This window comes from Pleurodeles waltl, chromosome 5, assembly GCF_031143425.1.
Source record: "Pleurodeles waltl isolate 20211129_DDA chromosome 5, aPleWal1.hap1.20221129, whole genome shotgun sequence".
Taxonomy (NCBI): domain Eukaryota; kingdom Metazoa; phylum Chordata; class Amphibia; order Caudata; family Salamandridae; genus Pleurodeles; species Pleurodeles waltl.
The window spans coordinates 1503804854-1503820340 of NC_090444.1; the positions used below are offsets into that span (position 1 = coordinate 1503804854).

General features: G+C 37.4%; 1 protein-coding gene across 1 annotated transcript in view; it reads left to right on the forward strand.

The window, feature by feature from the left end:
• KLHL31 (kelch like family member 31) overlaps positions 1-12355 on the forward strand; it is a 47061-nt gene extending 34706 nt beyond the window's left edge. Inside the window, exon 3 of the mRNA XM_069235794.1 lies at positions 6380-12355. Coding sequence (XP_069091895.1) covers positions 6380-7112 — 733 coding nt within the window. The 3' untranslated portion in view covers positions 7113-12355. The remainder of the gene's footprint in view (positions 1-6379) is intronic.
• The last annotated feature ends 3132 nt before the right edge of the window (positions 12356-15487 follow it).

The window sequence follows — 15487 nt, forward strand, 5'->3', positions numbered from 1 at the left end:
AAACCTGGAACAGCCTCCCCACGCACCTTCAGATGTTCACCTCACTTCTGGAATTCCGAATGGCCCTCAAGACCTGGCTGTTCGATTAAGTCTCCAGGACCTGCAAGCACCTGGATACCCTATGATGATTGATTAATTGATTGATTAATTAATTGATTGATTGATTTTGTAATTTAGTTTCTCTGGTATCTGATAACCTTGCCTTTAAAAGGTAGCATTACATTTACGAAAATGTCTTACTGCGATAGTAGATTATATCTGGAGGTTCATTTCAGAAGGGGGATTAGCTGCTCCTTTAAAGCCATCATTCTCTGATCCATGTAGGAAATCAGGGAGGGTCTCATTCTAATTCTCAAACTGGTCAGTGGTAATAGACGAAGGGGATTACTTCTAAATTGTGCTTCTGGATGTATTCCCAGAGCTGAATAGAGTTGGTCGGTCCTTGGCAGCTGTGTTCTCAATTAAATGTTTGATGTCAACAATCATCTTTCAGGAGTCACAAAATATGTCCTCTAGAGCCTGAGTCTATTTGGCTTGAGGATCATGAACTCCTAACTCTCCTACCAACCAGTAAGGATTGTCTTCTGGTTGTACTGCTTTTTAATTAGTCTAGTATATAGTTCAGCAGGACGTGTATGTGGGACCTCAGGTGCCCATATCACACAGAGACATGGCTGAATAGAAGATCAGATGGGATGAAATCTACTTCTTTTAGTGGCACCTGCCAATAGGCTTAGAGTATGAATGTCGGGGGGGGGTACCTCTTCCTTAAGTGTTCTGTCAATGGACATATTATGCTTATTGCTATTTCTTAAAATTCTCTACCATCTCTCACAGCTCACTAATTCTTGACACCACTAAGCTATTTGAACACAAATTAATTCTAACCTCCTCCTCCCACTGTACTTGAATCCACCGAGACATCCCATCTGTGACACCTAATGTAACCAGTTGTTCTCAACACCACTCATCTAGATGCCTCCCATCTTACCCATCTGGTGTCTCTATCTTACTTTAACCTCATCAGCTGCTATTTGTTATCTTCTGCAGCTAACCTATTTTGTTCCCTATCTTTTCTCTGCACCCAACAAAATGTCAAACCCAGTTCTTTCTATTTGCTTCTATTTTCATATCAATGGGACAGGAGGAATTCAGGGGTGCTTTCTGACCCTTTTTTAGACCATTTGGTTCTTCTTATTTAACTGGTTTTCAATTCTGATTCGGTTGAAAGACCGCACTGGACTTTTGACAAAACCTTGCTAACTGATATTGGGTGGATATCGGGCATGAAATCTAACACAGTGGAGTTGCTAGAAAGAAATGTGGGATTGGCTTTCTCCTTTTCAGTATGGGGAACATGTAAGGCATATATCGGGGGGAAGCAATTGCATTTAAAGCCCAATTGTCAAGAGCAAGGAGGGAGAAATCTCAAGCTCTGCAGTTATAGACCAAGCTACTCTGATTCACCTGGTAAAGTATTCTTGGAGGTCAGGTTTTAACCTGATGAAAGCCAGGTAGGCTCTAAAGGATCATTATGCTTCCCAGATAATACTTAATTAGATTTCTAAATACTATGAAGAAAGCAAGTTTGACAGAAGACTCCTAGCCTGGTCATTAAAAAAACACACAATAATGCAATCATCAAGTCAATCTACGGCAAGGTCAGGGGTTTGGACGGTTGATCTGCCTAATGCAGAAGAGAAGGTCGACCTGATTTTATATCTGGAGGCCAAAAAGCAAAATGTTACTAGCTTTCACAAAGAATAAAGCATTTTCCAATTTAGAAGAGAACAGACATAACCATGCTATGTCAGAAGTCCTTTTTTTTAATTCATAGGATCTAATGTTACCAATAGAGATACAACCTCAGTTTCAGGTCTGAAGCCCCATTAGATATTTAGGCATTTTTATATCCCACGACATTTTGGAATTATGTCAACTTAACTATTTACCTATTTTATCTAAAGCCCAGAATCTATTACATCAATTGCAGTCATATCCTCTTACTTTTATTGGAGATACAGCATTGGGTAAGATGATGATTCTTCAATTTATTTCATTTGTTTTTGTTAACGTAATGATTAAGGTGCCCCAGACATTCTTCACAGAGCTAGAGCAGATGCTGCTGCATTTTATCTAGATTGGGATGAAGCCTCTAACCAAGCTGGAAACCCTGTACCTAAATGTAGAGAATGGTGAATTAGCGCTCCCCTAATTTAAAAAGTATTACCAGGCAGCCTTTCTTGATTGGTGCGTCACAGCAGTAACCTCTCAGAATTGGTGTAGTAATTTTTATCTTAAACAAATGCTTATTGAAATAGGAATGAGGTTATCCCCGCTCCTTATGATTCCTAAGCTCCTGAAGTATGTCAGATATATATTCCCTTCCATTGTGCTTTGTAGGCATAGCCAGTTAAAGGAAGAATTTTGTTTCCCCCAGTTCCATCCTGATATTTTGCCAAAGAATTGCCATCTACTAGAACAGGACTGGGGGGAAATTGGGAAATTTTCTTTTAATGATTTGTTTTTGGCCAGAACCTTGAAGTCTTGGAGTTGGATACAATTTAATAATCTGGAAATTCTGGACATATTGGTTCTTTCATATCTTCAGTTCAAACGTGTTCTCTTACAAACTCAGCCTCAAAGGGATTCACTAGCTTCTTCATTTAGCCATGCCTTCTATGGTGTCACACTAACAGAAGTAGGCAATTGGTACCAAATATTAATACAACAACTTTGTATGAAATTGGTTCCTGCCGCCTTAGAAAAGATTTAACTTTCCACTGGGTGTAGGCCTCTTCTACCTGAAGTCAGTACAATCAATTTCCATTTCACCCCGATCACTTGGGAGCTATTTTTGGGATATGCAATTCACTGAACATATCCCAGCATCAAAAGCAACTCTTCTTTATAACATCCCTGATGGCAAAATCCTTAATTCTTCAAAAATGGAAATCGGAGGAGGTTCCTACTTTTGAGAGCTGAGTGTTGAAGATGCAGCAAGTAAAAGTAAGGGTAAAACTGTATGCTTTGCGAGTGGGAGCTGTTGTGAAATTCAACAAAATTTAGGAGGAGTAGTAGAATAAATTTGACATCCTAGTTGCATTATCATTGATGTAACTTGAGCTCCCAGATACAGTTTTGCAACCAATAAAATCAACTAAATGATTGGCTAACTATTTATGTTACATGCACATTCTTCTTTCCATGTGATCTTTCATGATAAGATCCTTGGCGCTTGAACTATGCGTATGTACATGCCTAGTTCTTATGTAACTACGAACTGTATTTTGCACCTTTCTGTTTTTCTGTACACCTGCTATAAAAATTAAAAGAACACAATTTCAAACCCCCATAATATCTAAACACCACATTTCCACTTCTACTTGTTGATGCTGTTGAGCATACACTGTCTCAAAACTGCTCTGAAAATATTTTTGGTAAAAAAACTAATAGTAGGATCAAGATACTACAGCCACCTAAAGCAGGAGTCTTCCTAAACTGTTCCTCTATTTCCTTGGAAAAGTGGTCAGTTGTCTTGTCCCATATTAACACTTACAAACTATTTAACCTCTAACTTCATATGCAGGCTTCCTCTTGCTTCACTGAACTGGCTTCAAGCTTCATTTGGCTTCACACAACTTAACCCTTTTTACTTTCAGTCAAACCAATTTATTTTGCTGCTGTAACTTATCCATTGGTGTTTTCTACTACCCCTTGTTTGGACAGTAACCAAAGATAATTTTTTTATGGGCGAGCGCAAAGCACTCCTCCATTCTGTAATCTCTCTTTGGGCTTCAAACCACGCCCATGTCACATCAGTCACATTGGTTTGTGGGCTTGTTTTCTTTCAGTCATGGTGAATTGCCGCCATGCTTATATCACAGACTGCCTTAATGCTTGCTTCCATCAATACTCTCTCACACTAACTTTAACAGAGAAACATTTCCTTCTCATCATCCATGCTGCCATCTGCAGTGTCTACTCTTGGGACTTTAGCCATGATACCCGTATTGTCTTTCCCTTTCCAGGAATTTGTCATTGGATTTGCCCATCACATGAAACAGGTCTGCAAGGCCCACCTCTTCAGCATCCTTAGAATCTAACCACACACCTCCTTTCACATGAACAAGACCTTAAACACTTATTACAAACACCAGTTACTATAATATCTTCATTAACATGCTTACTCAATACTCCTGGCTTTTGTGGACAATTATTAAATTCAGACAGTGAGTGATAATGTTGTCGATATAAAACCATTAAGATCGATCAACATCGCTTACAAATATAAATTTGACTTTAAAAATTATCACACAAGAAAAAGTTATTCATTCAAGGTTTTGTCTGTATAGAAACATTTGACACCGTCACTGAGCATGGTTTTCTGTTCTATTATATTGAAGTGCCATAAAATGGCTTTTGATAGATAGTGTGATGGTTTGAACTTTCTTGTGAAGTGGCTTGGTTGTTCTCCATCAAGACTATTCAGAACCCAAAACAGCGTTGTTTCCTTCTATGAATACGATATCTTCATGAGCCACAATTTGCTGGATTGTAAAAGGCCCTTAGCACAGAATTTACCCTCGGCATCCAGTGTGCCTGTGACATAGGTACAATTATGAGTTGGATATAAACTTTTGATCACCACCAACAACTTGAGCAACCTTACGATCTCTCTCAGATCCTAAGTGTTAAATATAAATATCAAGTGTGTCCCAACCATCACTCTACTATCTCCCAATCCCAACTCCTCTGCTTAATGTCTACTCAGATCTTATGTACTGTCATCTCTATCTATTTAGATAGAGGTGGTCACTGTTTTGCCATTTAGGGAAATAGTTCTGCTAACATACATCAAAATGCTAATGATTATTCTAGGTGCCTTTAATGTATTTGTTGTCACAGCTCTCTCTAATAGTTTCATGTGTTGAAATGTGGAAGGATTCTGTCACATATAATGCTCCTAAAAAAGGTCATTTAAAACGATATGGGGGATAAATTCAAATACCTAAAAAGCAATGATACTCTCCAGCTTCAGTGATCAATACAACTATAACTCCCCCATGCCCCATTCACACATGTAGCCACAGATGATACCACAAATGACATTGGTGGTAGCTACTATGACATTACATAGCAGATCACCACGGACATCATAGATGATATCACTAATGAGGCACATATTTTATTGCTTTGTGATGTTCATAAGGACTCGTAACTTTGATTCTGTAAAAATAATTCTGTTTTTTTTTTTGTTGCTCTTATGCATTCTTTTCCTTGGACAAAGTATCCGCTAGGCCTGGGGCACTGAGAACAGGATTTGTTTGCATATGTCCTGCACCCATTGTACACACCATTTTCCCATGACCAGAAGAAGGCTTTGGGCCCTACGCTGCACCTATTGCGTTTACTTCCATTGCAGCTGCACTTGGCCTACAGCCACATTCTGCATCCAACGCCCTTGCCCAAAAGCTGTAGAACAGCCACTGATGACAATGAATAGTTTCCTTAGGAACCACTATTGATCGTGATTTTTATATTTTTGTGAGCTGCTGGTGATTGGTATTATTTTTCCCAAGTTTTTCGAATGTTATTTCAGAGTGTGCAAACACAATTTAGTTATTTTAGGGCGAATTGTACCCCCTTTGTAGACTATCCTGATCCTTTCTCAGATTGGGGTATGCTTCCCATACTACAACATATCCACCATAAATAGGCTCCTTCCGAGCCACCATTAATATCTGTAGCTGCTCATTGATGGTGAGACTGTGTATATGACCAAAACTGTAATTATTGACTTAGTCTCGCCCTAGTCTGTGTGGGAAGAGAACCTGCTGCACTAAGAAGTTGATTCCAACACTACCTTCAGAGCTATGGGGGTTTTCACATGAAACCCGGCTGCCTTTTAGACAGGGCATTTCCTCAATGTAAATACATAGTATTTCACTTTAAACCCCATTTTGCGTTGAATTGACAAAATTGGCAATTCTCTGCAACCTACGCAAGACAATGGAGAGGCTCTGTTAAGGCAGTCCATTTTGGTACCACAGCTCTAATCTTTAAAGCTCAGCTACGCCTGCTACTAGCATTCAGATGACTACAGAAAATATTTTTCAGTCACTCCATTGTCCCACTCCTTATCATGCACACTGTGGCCATGTTTTACCATCTGTGCCCCATGTTTAGAAAACGCTTAATGTTTTTGGGAGCAGAATATGCATTTGGGTATATTCTTAATTTTTGGTTTAATGTTAATAAAGAAAATGCATTACAGAATAAATGTATAAATATATACATGCAATAAAATGTTGACATTTGAAACGTTCAAGAAATCTAAATGCCTTCTAACATTTTGGTTTTTGCATTCTTTTTTCAGATACGATCCTCGTTTCAACACATGGATCCATCTGGCAAATATGAATCAGAGGCGCACCCATTTTAGCCTGAATGTGTTTAATGGCCTTCTATTTGCAGTGGGTGGTCGCAACACTGAAGGCTGTTTACTTTCTGTTGAATGCTATGTCCCATCAACCAACCAATGGCAGATGAAGGCCCCACTGGAGGTGGCAAGGTGTTGCCACGCCAGTGCTTCTGTTGACGGCAAGATCTTGGTTACCGGAGGTTATATAAACAATGCATACTCCCGTTCGACATGCATGTATGACCCTTCCACTGACAGCTGGCAGGATAAATCTAGTCTGAGTACTCCCAGAGGTTGGCACTGTGCTGTTTCCCTTAGCGATAGGGTCTACGTTATGGGTGGGAGTCAGCTTGGTGCACGTGGGGAAAGAGTAGATGTTCTCCCTGTTGAGAGCTACAATCCCCACAGTGGCCAGTGGAGTTATTGCGCTCCTCTTGCAACAGGAGTAAGCACTGCAGGTGCTACCTCCCTTAATGGTAGAATTTACTTGGTGGGAGGCTGGAATGAAGTAGAGAAGAAATATAAGAAGTGCATTCAGTGTTACAATCCAGACCTGAATGAATGGACTGAGGATGATGAGCTGCCTGAGGCCACGGTGGGAGTGTCTTGTTGTACCATTACTATGCCCATGAACAAATCACGGGATTCCAGGGCCAGTTCAGTCTCATCAATGCCCGTCAGTATTTAACAAATTACAGTTAGGACTATGTAAAATAGAAGTAGCATTAAGAAGCACTAGTACAGCCAAAATAGGACAATGATACATTAAAAGACCCTTCTACATGCCCATCATAGTTTATAGGTTTTTGTTTTAATTCAGGAGGAAGAAGTATCTAAAGCTTTGAGAGTGTCTCCTTATTGAAGGACACAAGACACTGATTTGGGCCACCGGAGGGTTGCCCAAGAGGTATGGCAAATACTTTGAACCTACTAATCCAGTGGGAGAAATTAACATCAATTTGAAGTCCTTTGCTAAAATAAAAAAAATAGAATAAGACTGAGGTTAAATAAGTCACATTTATTATTGATCTGTCTTTTGGCTGTATTGGTGTGAAAACGTATATGCTAATTAGATTTACTTTTATATTTTTTCAACTATGAAAAACATCAAAGTCTTTAGGAATGCTCTGTTATTGCAAAAACATGGAGAATGTTTTTAATCAACAATGATTGGGTTTAGTGTTTTGCTCTGTGGATTCCGATGTATTGTTTTAATTGCGTATCCTTCAACCATTTCAGTGCAATGTATGGATAGCATGTGACACAACCCAAAAATGTATTATTCCCTGCAGTTGTGCTCTCGATTCCCCATGCACAACACTGGAATGGATCCCTCAGGGTCTGAATTTTCATCACTATCAAATGCCTATATTCTTGTCCATAAGCCCTTAAAGCAAAAGCTAGTATAAACTTTATACCAATATGAATTTTCAAATGAGGACTATCAGTAGAGAACATGAGAAGAAAACAGGATCCCAATTTACAATTGCAGCTGGTCCTCTACACCACTGACATACTGCACAATGTTGAAATATGTTCACAAGTTATAATGTTAAGTCACATTGAGACCATGAACTGTGAATGTGCCCAAGCATAATAATGCATATGGGTCAAAAGAGTAGATGGAGGACTAACTCACAATACTGCTGCCAGAAATTTAGCTCTTTGATTAAGTAGGTTGTTTACTGAAAGCAAAAGTAATAAGGTAGCACATTTTGTTAGTCTTACATATGGCGTCACATTGATTAAAAGTGCATCATGTACATTCTGAAATTAGTTGCCAATCGCTCATCCGTGAATACTGCAGCTTGCGTTGAACGCTGATTTGTTCTGTGTGAATGAATTTGATCTCTAAGCTTGGTGGAAACATCTTTGTGCCAATGTCCACTAAAGGAACTTCAAACACAGCATCATTTTATTGAAATGTATTATCATGCCACAATATGCTCAGGTTTGCATTTTATTCATAAAGAAACAGTATATTTTAATAATTATTATTCAAACAAATGTACACATATTTAATCAATGTTATGAGTGAAAATTAATCTAGGCAACAAATCTGCTTTTTGGTTTAAACATAGCAATACATATGGAGCAAAACTCTCATCAAAGAGGGTTTGAAATCAAATCGATCAGTTTTGTGTCTTAAAGGTGCCCATAAGTTTAGTCTAAGAACATAAATGATAATACTCAGGTCCTGACTTTGATTGATACTTGATACAGACTTTTCTACTTTACATAAATTTTCACATTTTGGAAGGTATTTTATTCTTTACAAAAAAGAGAATTCCTGGTAATGTCTGATTATTGTAGTTTTATTTTACACTTTGTGGGTGCTGGTTTTGTCATATGGGGTATATTGTGAGATGTATTCATTTGCCAATGAAGAGCCCTAGAAAGTTGGGTGGATTTTGTGTATAGTAGAGGTGATGCAGTTACACTTTCTATAATGACCTTGAAAGACCACACCTCAAAAGGAGTTGATAGACTAGCGCAACAGCATGTGCTAATGGCTAGTTGCCAGTTTAAATGGTTTTTCACTAACAAGAAGTGGCTTGACTGCAAGCTATAGAAAAGCAATATTTATTTTAAAAAAATGTACATAAATACATAGAGAGTTGTGCCCTAAGTGATAGAAAGTGTGTGCAGAAACCCATCCTTGCATGCAATATTCATATAACTGTAACAAATACTTAAGATGTTGTGCAGCATATTCAGGAAACTTTTGATAAACAATAAAAATGTTGATTGACTCCACCAGGTTTCTTAAATACCAAATATATCTGAGTGCAGAATGGAATTTAGGTGGTAACTAAGCATTGCAATCTCCGAATCACATTTCCTTCCATTATAGAGGACTTCAGTGTCCTCTTCAAAATATATCATTCTTTACCAAAAATTAAGTGAAGTTCACATTGCAGTTTGAATGAAAAATAGCAAAAAGCCTACCACATGAATTAAACAAAATTGGGCCCTTAAATATCAATGTAAACCTAGTGTGTGCATAAAGTAAGGCATATTTTTTTTCAGCAAAGTGTACTCAGGGTTTTACAATGTAAACACAATGTGCCATGTTTAAGAGCTGTGCTTTCAACCATATTATTAATAAAATAGGCTGTTCTACTATTATCCATAAACGTGCAAACTATTTGGGTAAACCAGCATTTCATTAGAACTGTGAAATTGGATTGTAAAGTAAATTAGTAAGTATATATTTTTTCTTGCCTTATTACATATGATTTTCACAACATAAATGTCATAATGTTTAGAGTGTATTACTCTTGTTACAGTTCATTTGTTTCTGCACTGCCTGTAGTAAATTGTTTAAACTCGTACAGAGTATTCACGTGGTCTTCTGTAACAAAGAAAAAGCCTCATCTTAATTAAAAGGAAAGGGCATAATCTCAAATGAGCAAGAGGCTCGACAAGCAGTTACTGAATTGTTTCTCATCAACAGTCTTAGTTAAGCTTACACGCCTCATTAAATGCACACATACATCTAAAAGTGGTGATTTCTTTCTTCCATTGAATGTGACTCAACATTATTTTGAATGTAAATTGGTACAGGTGGTTGGTAATATAAGAACAACATTGTTGTTCACTGAATGCAGTTCGCATTTCAGTGTATGAATGTAGGTATTTTATTTAACAAAAATACAACCATTTACGTAGGTGAAAGGTACAAGTGATGGCTATCACAGTAATTAAGTATGGTGGATGGACTTCCTCTTAGTTAGATATCGAAGGAAATAAGCAGAGGCTTCTTCCCTCCCTGATGTGTTATAGTATGTTGAGACTTGGACAGTTTTTTAGCTGGGATTGACATTCGACTTTTAAAATTGTTATGGATTTGACACTAGAAGATTTTTGTTACAGTGAAATATAGTTTGGTCTTTGTGATCATCTCTTATTCACTGTCATTTTTCACAGTGGTTGAAGTGGAAGGAATATTTCACATTTCACCTTTGTATTGTTTAACCTTTTCATTCAGCGCTGATTCCTGATAATTAGCAAGTTACTTTATAAAAAGGTAAACCAAGATGTCTGACGTAATAGTTGACTCAGGCATAACATGTGTAGGTTCTAATTCTAATTTTGTACACACTTATTTAAATAGAATATAGAACAGGGCCTTGGTGTAAACTAGCAAGGTCGCAGTATGTTGATGATTTAACAGTTTATTCTTCTTTTTTTCACATATAATTTACTACAGTACATTGTGATTGCAGAACTATTGAATTATATTAATTAATGATTTAAAATTAACTATTACAATAGTATTAAAGGTAGACATAGCTAAAAGCAGGATGCAGATTAACAATCAATTTACATTCTCTTTCTCCACATATAGGTGAGAGGTTGTGTTAGTTTCCCTTCAACAATCAGTAATCGGAACCCAAATCCATGTCACGTTCTAAAGAGTTATTGACTGGGAACAATCAGAAGAGCACACTGTACACTAGTCACTTCATAACATTTTTCTTTAAGCCCTAATCTATCATATTTGTGTAGTCTGGAAGTGTGGGGTCCATGGCTGATCTTCAAGGGATTAACAGAGGATCAATTGGTATACTGTGAATCTGAATGGAACACCTTTACCTTGTTGTTGCTTTGAAAATCTGGTAAGGATCTCACTTTCTTCACCTGTGCTGGACACCACCAAAACTAATACATATTTTTGCTCTCTTGCTTCTGTAAGATCTAAATAGCTTGTTTGTTTGTTGATGCAAGATATTTAGGTGCATGGACACCTTCCTAAATAACACCAATGTTGTAAATTCCATTGCCTTTGTTATTGAATAAACTTGACAATTATGTTTTTGAATAATGGATGCAACTTTGCATATAAAGACCCTTTGATAAAGCTCTAAAAGATGTCCATGACCTTATAAAGTAATACTACCTTTCTGGGTTACTTCATCAAAATGAAGGATGAAAATAATTTGCTCCTTGAGGGTTCATCTGTGCTTTTTGCGAAGACACAGATTGACACATGATATACACGTATTGTAACTATAAGTATTAAATGATAAGCTTCCGGATGTAGCCAGTGTCAAGGGACAAAACATTTCACTAAAAAACATATGGTCTAGCTAAAAAAGGACAGACTCTCAGCTGAGTTACAGTCTATATTCTGTTTCAACATGAGTGAAAGTAAATTGTAAATACTGTAATTAATTCAAGTAGCTTGAGAGAAACATCCAAAACATAGTTTTGGTTGCACTATTTTTATGCTTTATCATATATTAATATTCCTAATACATCTACCCACTTCACTGTGGGAAATTAAAACACCCTACCTTTAGATTTATTTTGGATTGTTGCTTTTCAGAAAACAACGTTCTAAAAAGAGGAGTAACAGAGGCACATATGTAAACAAAGTGTTGGCTATCGCAAAGGAAATGCCAAATAACTCTCCCTATCAAGTTTGAATATAAGAACCACATAGGCTGTTTCAGAATAGTGAGCTAAGTTAGTTATTTTGGGGTAGTGTGGTGTAAAGGTTCTTTTGTAATCAAGAACAAAGCAAGTATATGCATTAACAAGGAGAAAAAGGGAAATGTTTGGAAATGTAGGGGTAACATGTTTTTCATAGATTGTGAGAAAACAATAAGGACATAGTGGCATATAAGTAATTAATACTGAGCCTATTTCATATACATGCGTGTGAATAATATGTATTTCACTGGAAATCCACAAAGTAACATTCAGTACCACTTTCAATCAAAATGAGCTTACGCCATGACATGCACATGAGAATTGAAATCCTATATCTTCCATTAAGGTATATCAATACGGTCATTACATGACAATGCATACCATTGAAAATGTTTAGAGGTGTTTTTATTGAACACACAATTATCTTTGCCAATTGGAATATATTGTTTCTACTCTCGCATGAAGTACATAAATAAAAAGTATCAAAATCAATTAAGGCGCTTTTATTGAATTTTACTCTCTTTCTTTGCCATCATTCATTAAAATACTTTCTCCTAATGAATGCCTGTATTTCTTGATTTATAATTAACATGGATAGATCTGTAAATGCTGCAAGTTGTAACTACAATATTTATACACTTATAACAAATCTAGTATTTTTGTTTGACAAACGAGGTTTAGTGTTTCCATCTTGCAGTGGCATGCAGTGTCTGTTTCACCCTTTCAAAGGTATAGATATTCAACTATGGGCTAATGGAATGTTTTCAGAGTTAGTTCCAAGACACAAATTCTTAGCATTTTTACTTTTCTATTGGTGTACAGATCTTCAGTCAAACCATACTTTTTTTAATTCCACTTCCAAATAAAAAGTGAAACATGAATTGAAAAAAAAAAATTAAAAACAGGATGCAGGAGCATTCGCAAAGGCTAAGAGTAGAAAGTCACCACCAAACTATTTGGTTTTGTGCTTTAGTCACACTACCTCACTTCTGGCTTTTGAAACCATGCATGCACACCTCAGAAATAGGCATGCCTCAGCCTTCATTTATTATCTGTGCTGTTGATTAATGCAAAAACATGCCCAAAATTCAGATTGCAGAATAGGTAATTTGAGCATCGCCCCTCAAAATTATGAGAGTCAATATACTGCCTTACCTCAAAAGAAAGTAAAGAGTCATGGTATGTAGATACTGAGGCACCCGTTGACCTTGAGTATGTGTCTCTACAATAGGGACTTTAGTATTGATTTTTAGAATGTGTAACTATAAGTGTACATAAAACAAAAATGTAATATTCAATGACTATAGATAGACAATACAACAAAAATATCACAGATCTTGAATTCCTTTTTTTAATCTTTTAATATTCAAACAAACATTTAAGATTCCCTCTTAGTATTAGTTGGTCCAATACCACCAGTCCATTTCCTTCCAAGTAAACTGACTCAACTAATAATGTTCCATTGATTTCCAAGGTCCATTTTATGAATAAAATCCAATGTAAATCAAATTGTCCAAATTCCTTGCAACGACCTCACAGCCAACACGTGTTTCATCACTTGACTTCCTCAGGGCTGGAATATAGTCGCTTCTCTTAATATGTTTGTCTGGAACCCAAGAGTCATCATAAAAACATAGAAATAGATTTAATTTAATTGTATTGGAATCATTATCAAATATGTATGGCATTAGTACCAATGTGAAACCCAATGTCCAGAAGTCTTGTGGATGAATTAGAATCACAAAAGCCAAACGTACTCTGAAACAATTTATATATTAGTTCATGTGAGCACCCAAAAAATGACTCCCCTTATCATGCACGCAAAGTCATGGTGTAGTGAAGCAAACAAAAGAGAGATATTTAAAAGTATATAAATCTGTTTAATTACAAAACCATAAAAAGGAAGAGTTAAGCTATAGCCTATTTGTTGTCATGTTATGAATAGACAAATAGACCAGCCCAATACAGTAAACATTAACCCAAAAGATTAAGGCCAAAGGTATTTTACCTCCAAATATTCCAAACTATAAACTTGATTGTTTTCAAAGAAGCTGAGCAACCGCCGTCGAATTTTATCAGCAAAGAGTCATGGTAGCAGAGTGACAGTTTGCGAGCTGCAATGAAACACTGCTGAAGGATTATCAAAACTAAAGTGTTGAGCTTATTAGGCACAAATACAACACACATCATGAATAGAGGATAGCATACCAGGTCTGGCAAAAGCACGTTCAACTAGGGCCACACTTCCAGGATCTTTGCTTGCAGTGTTGACACAGCAGACGTTGTGAGGTGAGTAGGCTGGGATTACAAAAGGGTTTGTAAGACACAAAGCACAACCCAACACGCAGTGGAACAAAGAATACGCTTCTATTTTGCTGGGGGACCCATCAATTTAGGATCGGGCAAAATAAACATCTAAGGAAGACTATTCTAGAAACCAGCCTTCCCATGGTGGAGTCAGGCAGAGATCCTGTTGAAGATTGGGGAACGTAGAATATCTTTGAGAATTAATTGTGCACCTGCTCCATAGTGGTACCCATGCTTGAAAGGAGGGTGCTCTACCATATACATTAAGACAATGTGTGCATTAAGACAGAAAAAAGAGGTTTTGTAGTCACAATGCTCTACGCTAAAAACCGAATGACGAAGAAGAGTCAGAGACTGTGATGAGAGATGCATTTATTTTTAGTTCAGATTCTTTTTTCATTTTTCCATAGGGAAATTTCCGACAGTGGCTACAAAATCAATGTAAATTGCTAGAGTTTTAAACTGCATTGAAAGTCTGCAACACACTAATTCCCCTGTAGCAGGCTGGCCCTCTATGTAGTGTGCAAAACCAGGCACAATGTGTAGAGGGTCCAGGCAACCTCAGGTTGGTTTACAGAGGTAAAAAGTACACCACCTAATGCTCTAATTTTTATGGTAGTTTGGTTAAGCAGTTAGACTTATCTTGGAGAAGTGCAAAGTATTTGTTGTATTCACAGTATCAATAAAGTAAGACACACACTTAAAAGAATAACTTGAGACCAATTTACAAAAATACTTCAGATTTGTATAAAATGTTTAAGTTCAAGATTATCAAAATTGGGTAAGTACTTAATAAGTTATGAATTTTCAAAGTTTTGAAAATGTTTCAATTATGTGCGTAGTTATACACTATAGGAATCAATGGAGAAATACTTTAACAATGCATATAAAACCAGGCAATGCGTTAACCAATGTCTCCTTTTGCAAAAAGGTCGGGGTCATCGGTGGGCCCTGTGGACCAGCTGGAGAATTTTGGGTGGCTCCCAGTTTCGATGGGAGAAGCTGCAGAAAGTTGTTAGAGCCCGTGCAAGGCCACAGTGGGGGTCCACTTGGAAAAGCACTGCACAGGTGGGCTTCAAGGTGAGTCCGTTGGGTCCCCTTGGAGTGTCAAGGCCACAAGGAGTGGGGGACCATTAGAACATAGATGAATATTCGATTCAGGGCACAAGGTGGCCGGGTGCAGGGCAAATCAGTGAGCCAGGAGCTGTACACAAAGGTGCCCTTAGAAGCAGGAGGTAGGGCGCTTTGAGGGTCGCTTGCAGGCCAGCGGGGGCAGTCTGGTGGAAGGTCCTGATGTTTTCAGAAATCCCTTGGCTG